Raw genomic sequence first — 25,728 nt, forward strand, 5'->3', positions numbered from 1 at the left:
CCGGCTGCCGAAGCGCAGCGAAGCGCTCACGAAATTCGGCCGCTGCTCGCTGCTCCTCAGTTCAGACCAGACGCTTGTTTCTCCACTCCGGTCGAGGCGTGCCTCGTAGTTTTTCTTTTAACCACTTGGTGTCCTCCATTTCCTCTGCCTTTTCTCTGCTCTTTTCCTCTACACCCCCTCCCCCTTGCTGTTTGTGTGTGTGTTTGTACGCGTGTGTGTGAACCTATGGTGTAAACCAGTTGTTAATAGCTGGCCTACGACTTTCTGCCTCTCTGTCCTGTTTGCTCCGGTTGAAAGACACCCAAAACCACACCCCCTTCACGTGGTCACACACACACACACAAATTCGCTGTGTGTGTTTGTGTGTGTGTGTGTGTGTTCGTGTGGTTTTTATGCAGTGTCTTTTTACAAACACATTTGACTATTGTTGAGTTGTATTTTGAAATGCTTTAGTTTGTTAAATTTATCGGCCTGCCTCTCATGTCTAGGTTTGACTTCCTGCCAGAATTGACGCGGTTCACCCGTGGCTCGCGAAAATATAGAGCAGATGCCGAAACGATCGCTGCACGACACGCTGCACTTTGGCGGCCCATGTGGTCTATAGAATAGGATAACAAGGGCGCAGAATGAAGGCGATCCCCGTTTCGCGGCGCTTCAGCGGCCGGTGTGACCCCGGAGTTACCGGTACTTGTCTTGCAATGTGAAATGCTTGGTCTCAGATTTTGTAAGAAAAATTATAAAATTTGCCCCCAAAATGAGACTTATAGTCCAGTGCAACATATATGTTTTTTTCTTCTTCATTCTACATTTTATGGCTGGTGCGACTTATACTCTGGAAAATACGGTACAGTAAATATGATGGACGGTCACTCTTAGGTTTCTAATGGGCTGAATTGAAGCCAAGTCTCATGAGGCTTTGACGGTGAGATGATTGACACCCAACAAACATAGCTAAAGTAGCTACGAGCTAATAGAGCTAACCAAAGCTAACGAAGGTTGTCGAATTAGGGTTAGCCAGAAAACTAGTACCCTCCACCTTCTAGGCTGTAAGGTGAGGCTGTTTTAATGTGAGGCCGAGGTTGAGGGCTGCACTGGAGCAAGCAAGAGGCAAGCCGCTAGCGCTACCTTTCAATGAAATAGACACGCCCCTAATTATTCATAATTTCGAGCTTTGATTACATCCGAAGGGATGAGTAACAAAAATCCCCTCCCATCCCTGTCCGAGTTGTCGTAACGGTAAACTTGAGCTATTAAACCTAAAATGTTTTTTGAACCAGGCAGTAAACGTGTTTACATTGGAGTCAATGGAAACGTGCTCCTTTCCTGAGCCACCTCCTAGTGGACAAGGGGGACCTACAATTTGTCACTTTCACATTGGCTTCAGTTTTAGCAGGCAGAGTTTGCCTCTTGGTTTTGAGCCATGATTTAAAATAAAGTAAAGAAAATAAAATATTTTAAAGTCTAAGCATAAAGTAGAGATTCTTAACGGGCAGTTTATTATTTTTCAATAATGAGATCCATTAATGCTCACAGATTGTGGCGCTCGAATGAACCACCTGCTATTCTGAAAATTAAAATGGCATCAACAAAGGAACAATCACTTACAACTGTAGGTTTGTCTCTATATTTTCAAGTCAAAGTAATGATTTTAACATGAATGCAAATGAGACATGGAGCTAGGATGTTTAAAACATGCTGTAAAGATGCTAATAAAACCCTTTTTTAAACACGGTAAAGCGTCACCGTCTAAAGTCTTGCTGTGTTTGTGTTCCGTTGTAGGTGGAGGATGCACAAGTGGCACAGTTGTACTCTGGTCCCCGATTCTGTTAGACGAGGATTATCTGGATCAGGGGAAGCCTGTGGAAATGGTTTAGAAACAAGAGGCAAGTGTTAACCCTGACCTTTTGTCATTTCTACACTTTCTATTCTCCAGACAGCAGTTGCCACTTTCTATCACCTGCTTAAAGCTTCTTTTTCATTTTTCTATCTTCTTAACCTCCATCCTCCTCCTGTTTGTGCTTACAGACTCAATGACTTTATTAGAAGTGCTCTTTATTGAAGGTATGGAAACTATAAATACCATTTAACCAGTATGTATTCTTTTGTGTTCTACTTCCATGGTATTAAGACAGCTTGTTATTAAAATAGATATACTATGCAAAACACAGAAGTTGTGCTTCCATGTGTGCTTCCATGTGGGTCTCAACTGCCCTTAAAAACACTCCAACCATAAAAAAAATTCTGTCCGTCCGTTTCTGTAACTGTTTATATGTGTAAAACAAACTGTTTCAAAAAGCCCCCATTTGTGACATCACAAATGTGGAAATTAGCATTGAACCACCTCATCTGCAGTGGCTTTATACCAAGTCCCTCCAGAATATCGGAGCTTCTCAGCTTATAGCAGTCTGGCCGGGGGAGAGGTGGGCGTAGCCAGCAACAGCTTGCTTTCTTAAAGTGACAGAGTCCTGGAACGACTCATTCTGTATGGTACTGAAAATTGTGCATGAAGTTAGATTTACTGTTGATTTACGGTTAATTATTACATCCACATGTATCAATGCACAAGGTAAGAGGTGAGTTAGAAGGAAGGCTGACTTTTCAAACACTTTTAATTGTGCCAAAAGCTAAAATTTAGCCAAACCATCGGCGTCTATTGGAAATATACCTACTTCTAAAGGAAGACCAATAACTCCTTTAAAATGTGTCACGACGTGCCGTTGAGTGGAGCAGAGGTGAGGATCCAAATGCAGGGGAAGCAGGTAGGCAGGCAAAATGACCAGAACATTCAAAGGGTTGTAATGAGACACGCAGGACAACGAAACAATGAACCGACAAAACACACAGAACTGAGAGGGTTTAAATACATGAGAGCTTGGGTGATTGGAAAGCGAGAGGCAGGTGGGAGCAGTTAACAGGGACACATGACTGAATAGAATGGGGAGACAGGCAGGGCGGGAGGAGGGGGACCAGGAAGGAGGGCCGAGAGGAACCGAGGGACCGGTGGAGAAGAGGCAGGGACCAGTAGAGTCTGGGGGGCTGGCATCTGGGGCAGAGGAGGAGGCGGCAACTGAGTCTGGGGGGCCGGCGTCTGGGGCAGAGGAGGAGGCAGCAACTGAGTCTGGGGGGCCGGCGTCTGGGACAGGAGAGGAGGCGACAACTGAGTCTGGGAGGCCGGCGTCTGGGGCAGAGGAGGAGGTGGCAACTGAGTCTGGGGGGCCGGCGTCTGGGGCAGAGGAGGAGACGGCGACGGGCTCTGGGGGGGCCAGCGTCTGGGGCAGAGGAGGAGACAGCGATGGGCTCTGGGAGGCTTGCGCCTGGCGAGGGCAGGACCAGCGGTGACTGGAGGCAGAGCCGCTGCAGGGGGAGTCTCGGCAGGTAGAGGTGACTGGAGTAGAGGCGTCAACGACTTGGGTGGAGGCACCGGGCCGGGCGCCGACGGGACTGGGGGTGCCAGGCCAGGCGCCGACTTGAGTGGAGGCGAATTTGCTGCGGCTGGAGGCGCCGACTTGACTGGAGGCGAATCTGCTGTGGCTGGAGGCGCCGATTTGACTGGAGGCGAATCCGCTGCAGGCAGAGTCTCTTTGAAAGGCGGCACCACTGCAGGCGGGGCCGCTGCCTCGGCTGGAGGCGCCGGACATGGCGCCGACTTCTGGACTGGAGGCGTCGACTGTACTGGAGGCATCGACTGGACTGGAGGCATCAACTGGACTGGAGACGAAGTCGCTGCAGGAGGGGCCGCCGACTGGAGTGGAGGCGGAGCCGCTGCAGGAGGGGCTACTGACTGAAGTAGAGGCGAAGCCGCTGCAGGAGGGGTTGCCGACTGGAGTGGAAGTGGAGCCGCTGCAGGAGGAGCTGCCGACTGGAGTGGAGGCGGAGCCGCTGCAGGAGGGGCCGCAGACTGGAGTGGAGGTGGAGCCGCTGTAGACGGGACCGCTCCCTTGGCTGGCTCCGCCGGACCGGGCGCTTACGACTGGACTGGAGGCGCCGGACCGGGCGCTGACGACTGGACTGGCTGGGCTGGGGGCGGAGCCTCTTGGACAGGTTGGGCCGGGGGCGCAGGACCTGGCAATGACTGGGCCGGAGGCGCAGGACCTGGCGATGACTGGGCCGGAGGCTTAGGACCTGGTGATGACTGGACCAGAGGCGCAGGACCTGGCGATGACTGGACCGGAGGCTTAGGACCTGGCGATGACTGGACCGGAGGCGCAGGACCTGGCGATGACTGGACCGGTGGAGGAGCCAATGACTGGAAAAGCAGGGAGGATAGATTGTCCAGCTGGAACACCTGGAGACTGAGGATCTGACGGAGTCAGACCAGCTCAGCTCAGAGACCGGCGAGCTCTGTTGGATGGGCTGCGGGCTCGGTCACTTGGCCTGGAGATGAGAGCGCTGCTGACTGGACCGGAAGCGGAACCGCTGGCTGGACAGAAACCCTCTCCTGGAGATACGGGAAGGATAGGGTGTCCAGCTGGAACTCCTGGAGGCTGATGAGTTGACGGAGCCGGCCAAGCTCCGCTTGGAGGCCGGCGAGCTCCGTCTGATGGACTGCAGGCTTGGTCCCTCCGCCTGCCGATGAAGGAGGTGCTGACTGGACCGGAGGCGGGGCCGCTGATCTGACTGGGGGCGGGTCCAAGCTGGCGTGCCGAGCCGGGGTGCCAGCTTGGGGTAAGCCATCGGAGCAGGTCCTCCCACGGGAGAACCTCCTCGCTGGATCCTTCGAGAGGTCGGTTCATTCTGTCACGACGTGCCGGTGAGTGGAGCGGAGGTGAGGATCCAAATGCAGGGGAAGCAGGCAGGCAGGCAAAATGACCAGAACATTCAAAGGGTTGTAATGAGACACGCAGGACAACGAAACAATGACCGACAAAACACACAGAATTGAGAGGGTTTAAATACATGAGGGCTGGGATCTTGGGTGATTGGAAAACGAGAGGCAGGTGGGAGCAATTAACAGGGACACATGACTGAACAGAACGGGGAGACAGGATAGGGTGTGACAAAATTGTTATTCCGCTAAATACACAATTCAGGTGATATTCACAGCATCACCCTGAGAACTTCTTATCATTTCTGCTCCCAGCAAGCCTCACTCTGCAATTATAACTGACATTTTTCAACTAAATTTCTGTGACTTTTTAACGAGGATGTTTAAAAGAAAAAGTGTTTGTGGCGTTCTCAGGTTGAGAGCGAGCCTCATTGACCTTTACAGCTTATTTGAATATGATTGCAAAATAGCTAAGTTTAATACCTGTGACATTTCAAATAGTGAAGTAAGAGCCGAACAGTTGTAATTAGTAGACAGGGATTCAAAAAGTAGACTTTTAAACAACAAAGAATTTAGAGGTACTTTAACTCATGGATGGCTGAACTCACTCAGTGAAAGAAAAAAATACATAAATGTCAAATGAGAGTTTAATTAGGGCTCGATAGATGGAACAAGGGTCATAGTGGGGGTCTGGAGGAATTGATTAGGGTGCAGTTTAAGAGTGAAGGACAGACGGTTTGAAGAACTCATTTATTCAAAGACGTTTAGAGATTTGGGCCTATCTCTACTCAACCATTAAATAAAATTAAAGAGTTAGTCACCCTCCATCAGTCTTAAAGTCGCAGTGCGTATTTTTCTTGGCAATGGGGGCAGTAGATACCGAAATTGTTGCAAGCAAGCAGTATTTTGTGATGGAGTAAGATCTTACCAACAGATGCCAATTAGGGTCAAGAAGAAGAAGAAGAAGAAGAAGAAGATATCATTTCTATCATGCCTCTCAAGATAAAAATCATGAGGTGCTTCACAAAATCAAAAAATGTAAAAATATAAAAAAGAATTTAGAAAATGGTTAAAAATATATTTAAAAAGAGAAAAAACAATTGACAATTGTGATTAAAAAATCTTAAGAAAGAGAGAGAGTGAATAGGAAAGAGGGAAATCAGTGGATCCTGAGGAAGGTGGAATAGGTGGGGAGAGCAGAATTAAGAGAGAGAGGTGAAGAAGGTCATACAAAAGCCAGCTTGAACAAGTGAGTCTTCAGCTGCTTTTTAAAGGAGACCACTGAGTCCACTGATCTCAGGCTCAGGGGGAGAGAGTTCCAGAGTCTGGGGGCCACAGGAGCAAATGATCTGTCACCTTTGACCTTTAGCCTGGTGCTGCACAACCAGTAGGCTTTGATCACTGGACCTCAGGGACCTGCTGGGGGTGTAGGGACTAAGAAGATCTCCAATGTAAGATGGTGCTTGTCCATGTAAGGCCCTATAGACCAGAACCAGGATCTTGAAATGAACCCTGAAGTTGACTGGCAGCCAGTGAAGCTGGAGGAGAAGCGGGGTGATGTGGGTGTGTTTGGAGGACTTGGTCAGAAGCCGAGCACAGGCATTCTGAACCACCTGAACCACCCGTAGACGGTTCAGGGAGGTTCTGCTCAGACACGTGAAAAGAGAGTTACAGTAGTCTAAGCGTGAGGAGATGAAGGTGTGGAGAACTGTCTCAAGTTCAGAGTGAGACAGAATGGGACTCAGCTTAGCATTGTTCCTGAGATGGAAGAAGGAAGAGCGAACAAGAGAACTGGCATGAGAATCCAGGGTGAGAGCTGGGTCAAAGGTCACGCCAAGATTCCTAACGGAAGGTTTTGTGTGAGAAGCAAGCTGACCAAGAGAGTCTCTGACTTTGGGAACCAGCTTGTCTGGGGCACAGATGAGGATCTCAGTCTTATCTTCATTCAGCTGTAGAAAGCTCCCAGCCATCCAGGTTTTGATAGAGTCTAAGCAGGTGTGTAACAGCTGCAGCTTAGACTTCTCATGGGGCTTAAAGGAGATGTACAGTTGGATGTCATCTGCATAAAGATGGTAGGAGATTCCTTTGAAGGAGCTCAGGATGTGCTGAAGAGGAAGCAGATAGGAGGAAGAGCAGAGGCCCCAGCACAGAACCTTGTGGGACACCATGGGTAAGGGAGGTGGTGGAGGACCTAAACTTGGAGGCAGCCAAAGAAAAGGAACGCTCAGAAAGATAAGAGGAGAACCACTCCAGAGCAGATCCTGATAGGCCTACCCAGTCTCTCAGCCTCTCCAGTAGCAGGTGATGGTCAACAGTGTCAAAGGCTGCAGTCAGGTCCAGCAGGACCAGAACAGAACAGTCCCCTGCATCACTGTGAGTCAGAAGGTCATTAGAGACCCTAAGAAGAGCTGTTTCAGTAGAATGAGCTCTACGAAAACCTGACTGGAAGCTATCATAGATGTTATGTTCATCAAGAGCAGCTGTGAGTTGTTTAGCCACAACCTTTCCAAGATCTTGGAGATGAACGGAAGTTTAGAGATGGGTCTGAAGCGGCTGTGGAGAGAGGGGTCAAGACTTGTTTTTTTTAAGAAGCGGGTGGATTACAGTATTCTTAAAGTAAGCAGGGACCTGACCAGAGACCAGAGAAGCATTAACTATAGAGAGCACACTGGGACCGATGGACTGAAAAGCACTTTTAAACAAAGATGAGGGTAAGATGTGGAGGGGGCATGCAGAGGTCTTCATAGAGTTAACTAGTTTGGTTAACTCAGGCAAAGAAACAGGAGCAAAGCTATCTAGGATGATGGGCCTGGTTGGAGTCGGGAGAGGCAGCGATAAGGCTGAAGGAGAGATGCTAGAACTAACCTTATTGACTTTGTCCCCAAAGAAAGACAGAAAGTTCTCACAGTCTGCAACAGAGTGGATGGAGGCTGTAGGAGAGGCAGGAGAGACAATGCTGCTGATGGTGTTAAACAGCACCTTGGGGTTCCCTTTGCTCTGGGACACCAGCTTGGAATAGGAAACCCTAGTGTCTCTGACTGCAGAGGTTAAGGATGACAGAAGATCTTTTAGGTGCAGCAGGTGGATGTGGAGACGGGTTTTCTTCCACAAGCGCTCAATTTTTCTGCATTGGCGCTTTATGGGCTCGACACACGGAGAGGCGAGAGAGGCGACATCGCCTCTCCTCCATTCATTTTCAATGAGACATGCACGACAAAGCGATAATCGCGGGTCTCCCTCCTACCAGGCGAAACGCAAAAAACGTGCGTGTGAAATTTTGTGCTTGTGCACGTATCGTGCACAGGGGACCCAGCGACGCGATCCCAGAAAGCTGAAATATTTTCAACTTTTCATCGCTGTCGCTCGGACGAGGACCAATCAACGGAGGTTTAATTCACTGACCAATGGGTGGGCAGGATGCTCCGTACATCTCCGAGCAAACATGAAGGAGAAGTTGGTTATTATTGTGTTTTATAAGGTAAAATCAGAAGTAAGATTTCACACAACTCTAGCAGCACCTTGTGAAACATCATATCTACAGCTTTTTCAACTCTGAACTGCTTAAATAACCTTAATTCCCTCCAACCTGACACAGCCAAACAAAACAACGGAAGTTTCCAAAGAACGCGTAGATGGCTTTGCCGCTGGCCGCTGCCGCGGGTCGCCTCCCGTGTGTCAGGTAATAAAAGCGACAGCGGCGAATTTCGCTGATCACGGTCGTTTGTCGCCTCCCGTGTGTCGAGCCCCTTAGGCTGCAAAGGCTGTCATTAAACCAGGGCCCTGGGGAGTGCAAACTTTAGCAATATGACAAACAAATCAGACTCCCTTTCATCACTGGCAGCAAGTGAAGAGGTAAATGTGTAAAACAACAATGTTTATGAATGGTAAAAGTTTTGTAACCGCTTGTTACAAATCAGTAAATTTATTTTGTCCTCACAGGCTACCGTAGAAGTAAACATGGAATCCAATATGGCAACGCCCAGAGACTTGGACTCACTCCCATGTATTTTAGACCAGATTTTTATGATAATATGTTACAAACCTGCAAATATTTTTCAACGATTGGGCATCATTTATCATTTAATTCATTTTTAACAACATTTTGATGGATACTTCCAGAGATTAACGGTAAAAACTACACAGCCTATTTTATGCTTCTGCGTCGGAACGGAGACACCCAACACCATTATCTGTCCTTGCGGGGGCTCTCCAGCAGGCTTGAAAGGACGGACGGAGTCATGCTCACTTTTCTAAACATTCATCGAATGAGACAAAGAACGCAAGCTTTTAAATGGTCAGGACGCTGCTTTTGTCAACAGTACTGCAAATTCGACCTCAAAAACATGAATAGAGCCGAAGATATCTGGAGGCAGACACAGAGCAGCTTGAAGAATACCTCACGGAAAAACTGCAAAAATATTAATGTTTTATTCACCCGTGATTAGAGAAGTAAAAATATACACAGCACGGATTTTATTCGTGGATGGAAATGACGGGAAACTTGGGTTTAGAGGTAGTCAACGCATGAAGAGTTGGAGGAGTCTCTCAAATACAAAAAACACAACATAAATAATAGGGAGCCTAAGTCATTTCTGCATCATGGGTCCTCGGATGAACGAAAAAATGCATGCAAGTCAACGGGGCTAAAAACGCTATTTTCTAACCCGCTTTGCCTAAAGCCCTGGATCGCACATATGTTGTACTGCAATTTAAATGAAAATTATTGATGGGTGTTTCGACCACGCCAGTCATGTACATTGAGATTTATCAGCTTGTAAAAGTTCGTAATTAGCATGACTACAAACTAGAAATCGGCACGTCGCATATGTGACGTTGCCACATAATCTCCTCTCCCCTAACATATCTGCTACTTACCAAAGGACCAGATTCATGGTGGTTCTCTCCTCCTGTGGGAAGTTTGCTGAACTTACAGCCTATTTCCCTCAGTTTTCTCTGTGTCTGGTTCGATGGCGTCGCTTTCGTGAAGCGCATTTGCAGTCCTGGACTTATTTTTACACCAAACCTAAAATAGCGTCTCCCCCGTTTGAAAATAAGCGCATTCTTGGTGTCAGAATGTGTCTTTAAAATTCACGGACTTCATATGTGAAATCCATGGCACAAAACAAGCGGAATTAGAAAATAGCATTTTTAGCCCCGTTGACTTGCATTCATTTTTTCGTTCTTCCGGGGACCGGTGGTCCGGAAGTGACTTAGGCTCCCTAAAGTAAATGCACTATCTTGTGCTATGCCCTCTGTTGTCCTGGTGGGGACTTGCTTTTCAACACTCCCCAGGAAACTGTGAAGTCCAGGAGCAAAATGTCTGTCAATCCATGTGCGCCTCTCCCTTGTGCAGCTGACGCAGAAGCATAAACTAGGCTTTATTCCACCCACATGTCGTGGTTGAAGTATGTTCCAAAAGGAGATGTTGCATGGCGGACTGAGAGGGCGACATTAAGGCAGTGATTGACGAAATCTACCCCCAACCTCCACACACCCCCACACACTCTGAGTTTCTCTCTTGGAAAAACGAACTGTTAACAAGCACTCACACACACGCACACACCGCTTGGATCGAGAAACAAACTGCTGCATGCAGTAGGTTTCCTGTCCACTTCATTAACCATAAAAAAACTTTTAAAAAAAGGCAGGAGGACGTTTTTCTCTTTTTAAATAGACAAACAGTTCTGAGCTGTGTCATTTTCATTACTGGCTCGTGATTAGCCAAGCCAGCTAGAGACTTGTCTGCAGTCTATAGTACAATGCAGCCACCTAATGTGGTGGATCATTGCAACGTCTCTGAGTACCTCTTAGCCATTTGCATTGGCTGATTCAAAGTCAGTATGGAGCTCCGGGAGTTGACGTCACTTCTCCCGGCATGCAACAGTTCAAATTGAAACAGCGCCATATTGGCAGGCAGAAGCCGGCAGCTGGACTATTTGTTATTGTCAGAAAACTCAATCAAACGGGAAATATGGTAGATTCCTGTTGTGCCCCAGGATGCAGAACAGACGCGGACGACATAAGGAATGAGCCATCTACAGGATTTCCCAAGATCCGGAGCGCCGCAAACGTTGGATCATCGTAATAAAACGCGCTAGTGACCGGGCTAAAATGAGACTGTGGGATCCCGAGAGTAAAGGTTTTCACTTATGCAGCGACCGCTTCATATCAGGTACTTAAACCAACGTTTCCTCAGCTGTATATGGCGTTTATTTTAAATGCTTTTATTATGATTCTTAGTGGGCTTCCTAAACTTATTTTGGTGTGGCTTTTTCTGTCTTGCATCACCCCGCTTCTCCTCCAGCTTCACTGGCTGCCAGTCAACTTCAGGGTTCATTTCAAGATCCTGGTTCTGGTCTATAGGGCCTTACATGGACAAGCACCATCTTACATTGGTGATCTTCTCAGTCCCTACACCCCCAGCAGGTCCCTGAGGTCCAGTGATCAAAGCCTACTGGTTGTGCAGCACCAGGCTAAAGACCAAAGGTGACAGATCATTTGCTGCTGTGGCCCCCAGACTCTGGAACTCTCTCCCCCTGAGCCTGAGATCAGTGGACTCAGTGGTCTCCTTTAAAAAGCAGCTGAAGACTCACTTGTTCAAGCTGGCTTTTGTATGACCTTCTTCACCACTCTCTCTATTCTGCTCTCCCCACCTATTCCACCTTCCTCAGGATCCACTGATTTCCCTCTTTCCTATTCACTCTCTCTCTTTCTTTACATTTTTTCTTTTAAATCACAATTGCTTATTCTTGCTAATTTTAAATATATTTTTAAACATTTTTGAAATGCTTTTTTATATTTTGACAATTTTTATATTTTTTGTTTTTGTGAAGCGCCTCGTGATTTTTATCTTGAGAGGCGCTATAGAAATGATATTTTCTTCTTATTATTATTATTATTACTCATAGCAACAAGTAAACGTCATGTAAAACGGTGCCTCGTGAGTTCTGTGTGCTGCCGTTTATGTGTTTTATGATCACAGCAATCAACCGGCTAAGTTGTATTTAATTTTTAAGCAATGGTTGATCAATCGTCAGATCACACATAAAAAGCACTTTGGATGCTATTTTCTGTCTCACCGAGACAGATCTCAGACAGATCCTGAGACGCTCCTGCCTGACATATTTATTTTATTCACAGAAAAAAAAATCAGACTAGTGATTTCTCTTGGCGTTCAGTTTATACATTCCAACAGCACAGCACTCTATTTAAACTACTTATATGTAAATCTATGTTATCTGTCCATCCATCCATCCATTTTCATCCGCTTATCCGTAGTCGGGGTGCGGGGGCAGTAGCGTAAGTCGAGAGGCCCAGACTTCCCTCTCCCCAGCCACTTGGGCCGGCTCCTCCGGGGGAAGTCCGCTCCGACAGCTTCTGGCGTTTTTAAAAAGTATCTCAGGAGCATGGAAAGGGTCGGAGATGTTTAGTCTAATTAATTTCTGACTATATAAAACGATTTCTTCGGTTTTAAAGTGTGAAGTAAACTCCAACGAAGTAAAATCCAAGCCGATCCCGTTCATTTTGTTTACCTTTGTTGCCTGCCAACATGGTGTCTACTCTCTGAGAGTCACGTGACGTCCGGAGCTAGAGTTTAAATCTGAAGAGGATGACAGTTTTTGACCGATTATTTATATTTTCAAAAAGATGCATTAAAATACCAAAATAATGAACACACATACAGCACTATTACACGCTCACATAGTTTACCTGTTTGTTATTAGGGGATGACTTTCTCTTTAGTAATTTCTTCCATGTAGTTTAAGATAGTTATATATGTGATAGCATATTTATTTATCAGTGTTTATGTTGCATGTTATTTTATTTACTGCACTTTGAACAGATTTAATAATAAAACATGAGCTAAAATATTTAACATATTTTAAAAAATTATTTGGAAATCTTTTTAATATTTTAAAATTTATGCTTTTGTTAAGCGCCTCAGGATTTTTATCTTGAGAGGCGCTATGTAAAAGATTGTTTTCTGTCTTTAAATTTCAGTTTTGCATTTTAAACTCATACGTAAATAATTAGAAACCTGCCTACAAATTCTAAATCAAACATTTAGGTTATCTTCACTTCTCTTTTCATCACTGCTGACTTTTGAAAGTCTGTGCATGCTTTTAGGAATTCGCCCACACATGGCCTTTTCATTGATTCACATACAGACCATGTCAGGCGCTGAATCAAAAAAGATCAATTCCTGCAAGCTTACGTTTAAAACTGATTGCAGCAATAAAACGTTGAGATGGGACAAAAATAAAATCTCATTAAATTATCACGCTTCTGAAAAACCAGAGAGTCTCGCTGTGCAGACCTATTTGCTTCATCAGCACACCAATAGTCTATAAATACTGACAATGTCTTAATAATTAGACAGCAATTATTAAGCAGTTACACTTGACTGTAAAGCAGTGAAATGTAATGGTCATTTACTGACACTCATTACAGACTTTTTTATTTTAACATGAAAATAATGTTGATGATGATTATTTACACAACTTTGGATAAATGTGAATGAGTTAAAAAGCCATGATCATTTATTTTTATTGTTTGGGGCTTATTACAGCTTATTACCAGTGAGCAAAAGTTGCACCAATCGAACATGACTGATTATTTACTTATGTTATTAGTTCTTTGTTTTTCCCCTTTTCCTTGTGTCTATATGCATCCTTCAGCTCTCATCCTTTCATTTGTTTATCAGCTTCTCCCTCCCTGTTGAAATGTTCTTCAGTTTCTCAGCTTTGCTGCTAGATTCCTCATCATTGTTCCCTGACCTCCTGTTGGTTTTTATCACGCACATTTTTGTTGCTGCCTCACTCGGTTTTTATTACTTTATTTAAATATATGACAAGTTTACAATAATCAAACAGTCAAATGTGTCAATCATTAGAGGTTATATAGAGTTTTTCTTTTCTTTTCAAAATTGTCAGACAGGGATGTACTCTTTGTTTACAATCTGCAAGCCCATAGGATTTCCGATTTTCCGACCACAGGACATCATTCTTACTTCATTCTTACATATTGCACCTTTAAAGTTTGTTCTTTCACTTCTTTCCAGTTCTTTGTCTTTATTTTGGGACCATTCTGGGACATTTTGGTACAATTATAAATTCTAGACTTAAGAGTTTTTACATTGTTATATTCACCTATGTTTCTGAAGAATCACGTAAGTATATTTAAGTGCTTGTTGCCACAGTGGAGCACAGTCTCGGTATACATACAAGGAACAAGTCTTAAAACAAAGAGGATAGTTTGTTTCCAGTATTTTGCAGATCTATAAGTAAAAAGATAAAATCCACGCCATCCACTGAGTTTTAAAGGTTGTGTTTGCAGAGATCCCTGCATATGATTATGAGCTTAGTCCCATTCAGGGTCAGGTCGGGGCGGGTCATTGTTAACCAGCATAGACAATTTCAGGAGAGCGTTTCAATCCGTGTAGCCGAAACTTCCCCAGCTCTCTGCCTTGACACAATCCTATTCAGGGGGTAAGAAACTATTTCCTATTTCTCACTTAGGCACCAGTAACTGTGAAACCTTTATACCCTGTGCAGTTGTCTGAATCTCAAAGACAAATGATAGTAAAACTGAAGTCTGGGTGTTCTGATTAATATTTACTTAAGTGCATGCGAGGCTCTTATTTCCGTTTAATTAAAAAGTAATAAAGAAACACAACAAAAGGCGAAAACTCAGAGAGCTTCTGAAAACTTAGCTGAAATAGAAAAAATAAGCTTTAATAAAATGCAGGCAATTATGGAAAAGCTCTGTGAAGTCGTGGCCAATAAGTGAGAGTGAGATCTGTTTTGCACTCATTACAACACAAAGTGTCTGAATTTAACAGAAATTGTGTCGCTTAACTGGCTGTTTGCAGTGTTTTCTTTTCTTTGCAGAGCCACAGCCGTTTGCAAAAGGATATTTAGTGGAGAGTGAGTCATGCCGATGGTCTATAGCTGCAGGAAGATGCGACTTATTGGCCATGATGGTTGCTAACTGCATTACTTATTGCGATAATTTATGTTGAAGAGGATTATACAAGCACAAAGACTGAATTAATAGAGACTTCTTATTCAATGTTAGGTGAGTGTGGGGGTGATTTAAAAAGTCACATTGTACATTCAGTGAATAGATTGATGCTCTCAATAGAAAAAGAAGCATCGTTTCAACCTGTTTTTACCACTAAGCCTGATTTATGCTTCTCCGTCTGCGTCAGTGCGGAGACACGCAACGCCATTATCCGTCCTCGCGTAGGGCTCTGGCAGGCACGCAAGTACGTACGGAGTCGAGCCCACTTTTTTAAACATCCGTCGAACGAGACGGATTACGCAAGCTTGTGATTGGTCAGGACGCCGCTGTTGTTTACAGCGCTGCCATTACAAAGAGAGCCGAGGAAAACTAGCGGCAGACACGGAGAAGCTTGAAGAATACCTCGCGAAAAAACTCTAAAAATATGAACGTTTAATTCTCCCGTGACTGGAGGAGTGAAAAGATGCGCAGCAAGCGTTTTATTTGTGGACGGAAATGACAGGAAACGTGGGTTTAGAGGTGGGGAGCGCAGGAAGAGGTGGGAGAATGAGAGACAAATATATCTGTGTTAAAAGTCTCTTATATACACAAAACACAATATAAACACACGATCTTGGACCGATACATGACAGGATACCACAGAACAGCGCTACGCCCTCTGTGGTCCTGCCGAGGAATTGCTTTACAACACTCTCCAGGAGACGGAGAAGTGACGGAGAAGTGTGAGAGCAAAATGCTTCCGTCAATCCGTGCGTGTCTGTCCCTTGCGGAGCTGACAGAGAAGCATAAACCAGGCTTCAGATGAATACATTTAAACAAAATCTTTAAATTAGAAAAGTTGAGATGTCCTGCTCACCTTTCTTCGACTCGGCTCTGAGCTGACATGCTGTCGCTTAAGTACCTGCATTAAAGTAACACTCCATGTTTCCACTTCCCCTCCTTGCTGAACATGGAAGTACAAATGTCCTAAACAACTTTACAAAATAAGCCTGCTGTAGCTAGTGCTAACAATGAGCTAATGCTACCACGAGCCAAAAGCCACAAAGTATGACAGTGGCAGAAGAGTTAAGTGGCAGCCCCGTAATCAGAAGGTTGCAGAGACTTAAGTAGTCATGCCTGCTGGTGGTGTTCGGAGGGACTGGTGGCGCCTGTGAACTCCTGGGCAGTTGTGGCTAGCTTCTCAACACCAGGGTGTAAATGTGTGTGGATGAATGACTGACTGTGCTGTACAGTATTTTTAGGGGGTTGTTGGACTCTAGAAGGTGATATATCAACTACAGGGCATTTACCATTTTACAGTGTAAAAAAAACCCACATTGTTGGTCAAAAAATATTAGGGCTTACGATACCAGTGGCAACAAAGCCAGGTCACCATCAGTCCAGAGATGGCAAATGTACTGATGTTCTTAACTTAAGTAGAAGTACAGATACCTGTGTAAAAACTACTCTGGTAAAAGTGAAAGTACTGAGCGAATTTGTTTACTTAAGTAAAAGTAAAAAAACAGGCTCTAAAAAGTACTTAAGTACAAAAAGTCAAAAGTAAAAAAAATTTAACCTTAAATAACAGGAAAAAAAGCATCTGGTTTAGATTGAGAAGTTTATTTCAACAACACAACAATAATTCCTGGAGATATGATGCTATTAATGTTATTGCTATCACCACATATGGGAGCATTTAACTGAAATAGTTTTCGGCAACTTGACTTAAAACATTGTGATCATGGAATCAAGGTTGCTTCAAATCTTCAAGTATTATTTCCTTTTGAGAGGAATTGACTGGGACTGATTAAACTTTTTTTTGAGCTTCATCAAAAGCTGGTTTTCAAAGTTCTTTGCATCAACACGTGCCCTTTTGGGTCTGAAAATGAGTCCTGCAGTGCTGAAAAGCAGCTGAGGCAGGCAGAGGTGTGTTCAGCTTCAGTGAGAAATTGCATACTGCAGGAAAAGATTTCAAGATATCCATAGAATCTGATGGACAGGCCAGGTGGGACTCCAGCTGCTTGGCGTTGTCCTGATTGTTGCCCTGCCTGATGGTGAAAAAGAAGTCCTCCTCCTCTGAAGAAAAGGACGCGTCACCTGGCTGCACCACGGGTTGCTCCTTCAGATGGCTTCTGATGAAGCCAAGACCTATGAATGAAAGACAAAATTATAGATTATAATTTATCACCAAATTCATCACCTCAATTAAAATAACATAGCTAATTTGTTGCATACCAAAAAACAGATTTACCGTATTGACTCGAATATAGGACGAGGTTTTCTTCATTGAAAATTATGTAAGAATATGTTTTTTTTATAATCGGGTCTAACCATTGACACATGCTGATAGTTGTCTGGGATCATTACACGACTGCAACAGCAGAGGGCGCCAGCTTTTTAGAAATGGGGGGGGGGGGGGGCTATATTCGGGTCAATACGGTACCTTCAGAATTTCATAATTTAAATGTGAACTAATCACATGAAGTCAGAGTGACCTGATCATTTTTTTTTTTACTTTTATTGTATTTCGTAATATATCCCACAATAATTCATGAGTTAAATCATCCTGTAACATGCATCAGTTTGTCATTTTTGCAAAAATTAAATGGGAAGTTCCCACAGAACTTGGAGGAAGGTCGAAGGTGCTGAAGCTTTTTCTTGAGTAGCGTTACTGTGGGTACCAGCCATCCCATTTGCACACTGGCCTCTCCCTGAAGAACAACCGCCTTTGCAAAGGGACTCATTGTCTTCACATATTCTTTCAGAAAGGCTGTCTCAGCAGGAGTCAACCTGTCAAAAGACAAAAATGCATTTGTTTAGCTTCTCAGTCATCCAGGACATTAGAATCCATAGTTTTGAATGAAGGCAGTTTGACCTCTTTTGTTATCTTGAAAAAGTTTAAACTCTCATCCTCTATTGAAAAACAGCCATTCTCATACCTCCAACTGACTGAAGCATGGTTTATGCTTGACACATTCACTTTCCGCTTGGTGATGCGGCTCGCGGATGGAACGCGCTTCACAACTCGCAGCGTTTATGGTTCATGCGGCTCGTCTCTGCGGTGAGCCAATATTCTCCTAAACTGTAGGGGGCAGCATGGAGCTCTACGGCATGCATCCAACACTACACCATAGTAGAAGTAGAAATTGCTTTTGTTTACAACATGGCATTCCAGCATTTTTAACAGCGTCCTCGTCTTTTCCGACAGCGCGAGCTATTTCTCTCCAAGAATTATTAACAACATGTTGATCACGGTGATCTCTGAGAGCTGAATCATACAAATGTCTGTATTTACGAAACTCTGCCATACTAGTTCTTGCTGGTCCGCCATGTTTTTCCGCGTCTGACCATTCGCGTGGTTAGAAATTTTCCTAGGTGCGCGGTGCGGAAATTCTGGGCCGTGCGGAGGCGCGGTGGAGGGACGTGGTTGTTAAAATGACGCAAAATGACGCAACTTTCCCGCTCGGAGCCGTGTGGACCTCGCGGACGCGTCAAGCATGAACCAACCTTAACCCAAACCCCATTCTGACACAACAGGTCTACCAGTACCCTCAACAAACAACTCTCTGCACACTTCCTTCGCCTTCTGACCCCCTGCCTGCAAAAAAGATCTGTGAGGAGGATGCAAGCCGTCTCTCTCTGCACCAGAAGCCTGCCTCCTAGCTTTTTTTTTTATTCCCTCTCATTTATGTTCATATACATGCACAAATGGCAATATTTATTAATACATTATAGTGCCATATGTATCATTACTTATACTACAGTCAGCTAGAAAAGTGAAGTGGTATGGCACTTACATTGGGAAAAGCTAACTGCTAGTTGTTATATGAGCTGCTGGCAGAATGAACCCCTATTGACACAAGCAGGTACAGACATACCACTATTGTTCCTACCTGAGCCACAAAATGGTTAAGTACAGTTTTTGGTGAAGGTACTCACGTTTTTGACTCAAGAACCACTGAAACCAATTTAAAAGTAATATCTAAAAGTGTTAAAAACTATTTAGTGTTGCTTTAAACCAGGCCATGTGACACAATTATTAACTCATTCACTGCCAATGACAACTAAAGTCGTCCTTTGCATTTTTTTACTGTTTGGACATCGGAACGAGCCCCCGCGCTGAAAGAACAAACATCTCAGCTCTGAAGCCAATCTTCATCCACATACGTCACACGTCACATGATCAGGAAGCAGAACGTCCGTGTGTTAGGAGATCGTTTTGGGCCGTTCCTGTAAAAAAAGTGAGGAGCGAACTGGAAAACCGTCTGCCGATCACAATTCGACAACGGATTATAAAAGAACGGATAACGCTTGAAACACGCGGATTCGTCCTGATGTAAGGGGTGAGTCTACTCTTTGTTTTGGTTGTTTTGGCGTCGACATCATCCTGGAGCGCAACGTTCTATGACTCTTTAAAAACCAGTAAAATGGTGAGAAATGCTGGTAGAGAAGGGCTTTAGCGATCAGGAAAGGGCTGGCAGTGAATGAGTTAACTTTTACCACTCCATACCATCATTTTTATTATTACCAGTCCTCATGTTTGCTGCATTAACTTTAGGTTTGTTTTTTAAAACAGATAAAGAACATGAGATGAACACATTTCTAAATATTTCAGAATCTTTTCAGATGTTTCATGGTAATCACAAATAAATGTAACACAATCCCAGCCAAGGAGGCTGTTTCTGTGTCAAAGCTGAAGTTTGTTCTCATATCTGGTCTCTGATTAAAACAGGCAATTCAAACCAAGATTTCCTCTTATGGAGTAACTTAAATATTTTATTATAAAATTACAATACCTACTACAAATCTGTACCAGTGTGTAAAACTGTTTGTGATTTGTGAGAAATGGGTCTTGCTAATCTTTCACAAATGTAGGAATGACATTTTTAAAAGTACAGCCCTCTGGGTGCTCAGCCCCCCTAAACCTCGATTCAGAGCCGCCCCTGGGTTTCAGAGAAGTAAGTCCTGATATCCTGATCTGTTTAATGAAAGGTGATCCCTGTCAAACAGATTTTAAAAAGTTAGTTTGTGACAAAAGTTTTATTTATTTTTAAAGGCTACACAAATGGGTTCAACTAAAATAATTCTGTTAAAGATGGATGACCGACAGTTCAAAGTCAGAATGACTATGCTAATGAAAGTCACGGAAGATGACAGAATGAGGTTGTCAGAAGTGGAGTTGGCTGGCTAAGAGAAAAGGTATTGGAGCATGAATAAATGCCACTGAAGACATGTAATCATCGACACGGTGACAGTAAATGGACCAGTTGTTCTGCAGCCTTCATAGGTTTTACCAGTTTGTTAAGAGAAACTTCCATCCATCCATTCATTTTCTGAACCCGCTTTGTCCACATAGGGTTGCACGGGGGGGTGGGGGGGGGGTGTCAAAGGGCAATCAGGCGGGGTACACCCTGGACAGAGAGCCAGTCCATCTCAAGGCAACACAGATACACAAGACAAACAATCACACACACACACACACACACACCTAAGGACAATTTAGACAGACCAATCAACCTAACAGTTATGTTTTTGGACTGTGGGAGGAAGCCGGAGTACCCGGAGAGAACCCACGCATGCACAGGGAGAACATGCAAACTCCATGCAGAAAGATCCCAGGCCGGGAAGCGAACCCAGGACCTTCTTGCTGCAAGGCAACAGCTCTAACCACTGCGCCACTGCGCAGCCCGTTAAGAAAAACTTATAAGATTAAACTTTGAAGTGTCTAAAAGGTCAACAACCTTTACTTGTGTTCTTTGTTTTCTCCTTGCAGCTATGAGTGTTGCATAAAGGCACCTTAATAATAGCTTTCATCTCTGTGAACCATGCATGTAAATGTCCATCCCACACATCCTCCGCAGACATGAAGAAACCATACGGCTTGTGTCAGAGGGTAAAGATTTTAAAGTCAAATACGAATGAATACTTCTGAGTAAAAGGCAGATGGAGGTGTTTAGGTGAGCAGTTTCTTTCATGTTGCTTTATTTAACCACGTTCATGAGGGAGTTCTGCGTTTATTTAGAGTTTGACTCCGTTTTAGTTTTTCAAAGGCTTGAATTTAGGAGAAATTTAGTTTTTTCTGTCCTGCAAAAACTTATTTGGTTGATTTTATTTGAAATTATGTCCGAAATATGTTCGTAAAGTTGTTTGGTTAAATGTAGATTTGGTCATTTTATTTTTGAGTGCTTTTCTGCACATCTTTGCATATTAATGAGCTGTCCTCTGACAGTTTTACAACAAACAGTTTAAAATATGCATGCTCTAAATACCTGTTTGCAGTTTTGATTGAGTCAACCATTCTACTCAGCTCATCTCATAACCTCTTTATCATAGGAGATTTTATCCCTACAGAAATATTCAGTTTCCTCCATTAGGATTTAGTCAAAACTCAGAACGTTCCTGGTTTTGGTTCCAGCACAGTTCCACCTAAACCAGTAGAAAAATTATAACGGCAACCTCATCATTTAGCCATATGATGGTGTTAATTCAAATTCAATTCAAAGATACTTTATTAATCCCGGGGGAAATTATAGAATTAATAGGGATGTGCAATATGGTTAGTACTGGCATTAAAATATAACATCAGAAATTGTGGCTTATATTGGAATCATAAAATCAGTTGGAATGTAAAGGTACTTCAGATTTATAATCTAGAAATCTAGACTGACCGTAGCACCTATGGTCGGTCTAGCCACGCTCCACTGGAGTCTCAACAGGTCTGCCACTGGCCTGAGCTGTTTTGTGTCTTGCCAATCACAGCACTCTGTCAATTTAGTGGGCGGTTCTTATCTACCAAGATGGCGACAGCTCATTTTAAACAGCTTTGGCATCAACTTGGACTATTTAGACTTGGGCTTTTGTTTGACTCGAGCGGTTAAGTCCTTCATTTCGAAAAAGGATGTCCATGCATCTTATTTGATGTATGGCGGACTTTCCTGTTGAAAGACATTAGTAGGGGTGAGTATGTCACGTTGTTTGTTGTCCAATAGCATGCAGAGACAGTTTGAAAGACAACAATAAATTCTGCTTCATGATTGAGCTCTGTCTATGGATTATGGCCAGACTATATTCACATATATAGGATGGCTTGTCAGGTTAGAGGACATTAGTAAAAAAAATAAAGAAAACGACATAGAACATCCCTAATAATGAATTAACATAGCATAAAACCATCAGATGGTTGGCTATACATTAATATCCATTAAAAAATCTGTATTAATAACTGACGATGTTGTATGAAGCCTTACGGATCGACTCATTGGACACGATGATGGTTTGGTTTGGAGCAAATATCTTAATGCATTTATTGCATTTTTAGGGTATTCATTAGCGATTAAAATTTAAAGTCAAGTCTGTGTTAGTGAAGAAGGACTTGGAAAGACTCATTCATGCTCTCATCGCCTCGAGAATGATCTACATATTGTGGTGAGTCAAGGTTGTCGTCTTTCAAGACCACAGTTGGTCCGGAACGCTGCAGCGCGTATGCTAACGAGCACCCGCATGTATGTGCTGTCTTCCCTGCACCAGATCACTGTTGTTTGAAGACGTCTCAAGATCCTGGTTCTAGCGTATAAAGCTTCAAATGGGTTGGCACCTTCTTACCTATCGGAAATTCTCTTTCCATATCAGCCGACACGCCGGCTGAGGTCGGCTGACCAGCAGCAGTTGGTGGTTTTAAGGGCAAGCCTGAAGCTGAGGGGTGATAGGTCCTTTGCTGTGGCTGCGCCACGGCTATGGAATCGGCTGCCTGTCAGTATTAAGCAGGCCTCCTTGCTTGTTTTGAAATCTTTTCTTAAGACGCACTTTTGTTCCCTGATGTTTCACACAGCCTGATTGTTATCTACGCTTGTTTGCTTTAAGCTGTGCTGTGTTTAATTTACTTATTGTATGCCTTTAGTGTTTTATCTTCGCAGGTTTGTTTGTTTTTATCTGTGCAGCACTTTGGTCGACAGTTGTGTTCAAAGTGCTATGTGAATAAAGCTGGGTTGGATTCGAACAATCATAACCCTATCAGAATAAACAAGATTGCGTACATTGTAAATATTTATTTTCATTTTCATTCAGATCTCAATTAGCTGTTATTGAAGAGTTTTCCTAGAGTCTATCCAACATGCTGCCATATAGTGTAGAAAAAAATACTTATACACAAAACAACTATCAGACATCAAAAAGACAAGGACAAACACGGGACCCATTTGATACATGATCTGTGTTTTTGTTTTAATGCAAAAACAACTGGACTCTGTGGGTTAATTCTTCTTAGAATGTAGGAAATATAGGATTTAAAATAGGAAGAGGAATCTGCATGTCAATGTTCAGAGAGCCCTTCTGGGAAAACCAGGTTGGTTACCAGCATGTGTTGTGTTTTGGTGTTGGGTTAGCTGCTGGGCTAGCATTACTTGAGCTGTGTGGTGGCACCGTTGCCTCGCAGCAAGAAGGTTGCAGGCTCGAAACTCGACTCCGGAGTTGCATGCGTAGGTTTCCTCCGGGTATTCCGGTTTCCCCCACAGATCACAACATGCCCTACAGGCTAACAAGTGTACGCTGCTTTGGATAAAAGTGTCTGCCAAATAAATAAACATAACATCACATTCTGATCAAGCATCCCACGTTTGGCCAGCATGTAATGCTGGACCAGCATATCAGTACCAAAACAACACATAGAAACCAACAGTGTTGGGAGTAATGCGGTACAAAAGTAATTAATTACTGTAATGCATTGCTTTTTGCTGTAATGTGGTAATGTAAGGCATTACAGGGAAAGAAATGGTAATATTTACTCTGTACAAGTGTCAGTAACGCGGTAATTACAATGCATTTTTAAACCCAGAATCAAGATGTGGGTTTCCTAAAAAGTCAAATTGCGAGAAGCCTGAAGAAAGATCCAGTATCCACATATATGACGTCATTTATGACTCAGCTTTGCGGGCATTCTATGAGCAGAGAGGACGCAGCGGTAACGGCTCAAATACTCCAGCTGCGTCCTGCGCATGGCCGCTGTTATATTCACAAAATCGCTCCACCAAAACAAAGTAATTCGTTTGCGATCGTTTATATCAACCCATATTCTCTGGTACTTCATGTACTTTTCAGCTGAGTTCATAATCTGTGCGCCGGTCATTTCAACTCATTGCTGCTGGAGCGCAGCGCATATTAAGCTTTTTTAACGTTCGGTAGATCCCTTTGGCTGATTAGTTAGAAATCTAGGAAATAGTTTTTCTGGAAGACGGAGAAAACATGCAGCATGCAGGAAGGTTAGAGAGAGAAAGGGCAGAAAATTAGTCAAATAAAATCAAGAAAAAAAGAAAAGAAGTAGGTAGATTTATCCCCAATACACATTTTTACCAGTGAAAAGCAATAATATATAAGCATTTAATATTTATACATGTGATAGAATCAGATCACCCCAGAAGTCAGTCCCACATCCAGGGCCGTATCAAGGCATTTGGGGACCAAGGCAAATATAGGCTTGGAGCCCCCACCACCTCACTCCCTGCTCAGTTAATATAAGATGGCAGTGTGCTGAGAGTACAGATTGTTGTTGCTTTTATGTAATAAACAATCATTTTAAAGCACTGTTATTATATCTGACTGTTTTTAACAGCAATCCTAGCTCAGACACCACATCACCTTCCACATATGTGTCATGAGCTCACTGAGCGTCACATTACCAGATTCATACTGAAGTTGTTTTAGTAATGCAAAAGTAGTGTAATGCCTTACATTTTAAAATGAGTAATATTGTAATGTAATGAATTACTTTTAAATGAGGGTAACAAGTAACAAATAATGCATTACAGTTTTGAAGTAACTTGCCCAACACTGGTAACCAACTATGCTGGTTTTTCCAGCAGGAAGAAAAGCCCAAACATTTGGAATCCTATAATTCTGTTCTGTAAGCAGATGCTGCATTCATTCATTCATTTATTCATTTTGATGTGTTCATCAGAGGTCAGGTTGAGCATCAGATCCAGTTGGAAAGTCCAGATATCCCTCCTCCCAACAGCAGTCTCTGGTTCTGTCTCAGGCTTGAACCCACCTTGTTTCCTTCTTTCCTTTTGAAATCTAATGGGCACATAAACACATTTGGAACGTTGTCATGACACTCGTGCCCTCTGTGTGCTTGCAGGAGTCAGTTGCATTGGGGAGAATGAGGAACCAGCCAACATGACAGAGTGCTTGCAGTGGGCAGGCCCCTCCCCCCCTCTAATCAGAGAGTGCCGGGTAGCTTGCAAGGATGACTGCACTCTAACTGCATGGTCCAAGTTTTCTGAATGTGCTGGATGTGGCAGCTCGCAAACTCGCAAGCGCTCACTTTTAGGTAAGGACTGTGCTTTTCCTGTCAGGGTGAGACACTAATATCGCTCCAGACGCCTGTTACTAAAAACTGAGGTCAAACGTTACCACATTGTCTCACCGTATGCTTGACTGGCATTTGACTGGCAGTGGCTTTGGCTATAAATGAAACCTGGAGAAGATGTTTCTTTCTGTTTGTTTTATGTCTGAGTGTGAGGATTTGACTGTTTCCTAGAAGCACACAACAACATTTTCATAATTATTGATCTTCCCTCAACAGCCTGGATTTATTGCTCTTCTTGGACATTAATTACAAAACACTCTTCATGGGTTGAGAAATTTAGCACTTTATTGTACAACATTGTATTAAACAACAGCATTTTTCAAATTCAAGTTGTGTTACTGTAATCTCTGCTGTCCCTCTAGTGCTAAATAAGGTCGAAGTTAGGTCCCTCCCAACTTGTAATCCCTTATTTTGGTGCAGATGGCAAAATTTGACTTTCATACTGTGGTTGCAGACCAGACTGGATACTATTTGTCCTCATGAATATTTTATCTGTTGCTGGAGGGGTTGTAGTAAACATACCCTGTCTCTCTTAATAATGCACCAAGAAAGTAACATGACAATAACTCTGACTGCGTGCTTTTTTTTTAGAAGGATTTGT

At 43.5% G+C, this 25,728-nt stretch overlaps 1 protein-coding gene across 2 annotated transcripts in view; it reads left to right on the plus strand.

Moving 5' to 3' along the window:
* Window positions 1-25,728, plus strand: part of thsd7ba (thrombospondin, type I, domain containing 7Ba) — a 244,015-nt gene that overhangs the window by 144,272 nt on the left and 74,015 nt on the right. For both annotated transcript variants that reach the window (XM_015966811.3, XM_054747116.2), the window contains exons 13-14: window positions 1,780-1,883; window positions 24,897-25,088. In XM_015966811.3, coding sequence (XP_015822297.1) covers window positions 1,780-1,883; window positions 24,897-25,088 — 296 coding nt within the window. The remainder of the gene's footprint in view (window positions 1-1,779; window positions 1,884-24,896; window positions 25,089-25,728) is intronic.

Source organism: Nothobranchius furzeri, chromosome 14 (assembly GCF_043380555.1).
Source record: "Nothobranchius furzeri strain GRZ-AD chromosome 14, NfurGRZ-RIMD1, whole genome shotgun sequence".
Lineage (NCBI taxonomy): Eukaryota > Metazoa > Chordata > Actinopteri > Cyprinodontiformes > Nothobranchiidae > Nothobranchius > Nothobranchius furzeri.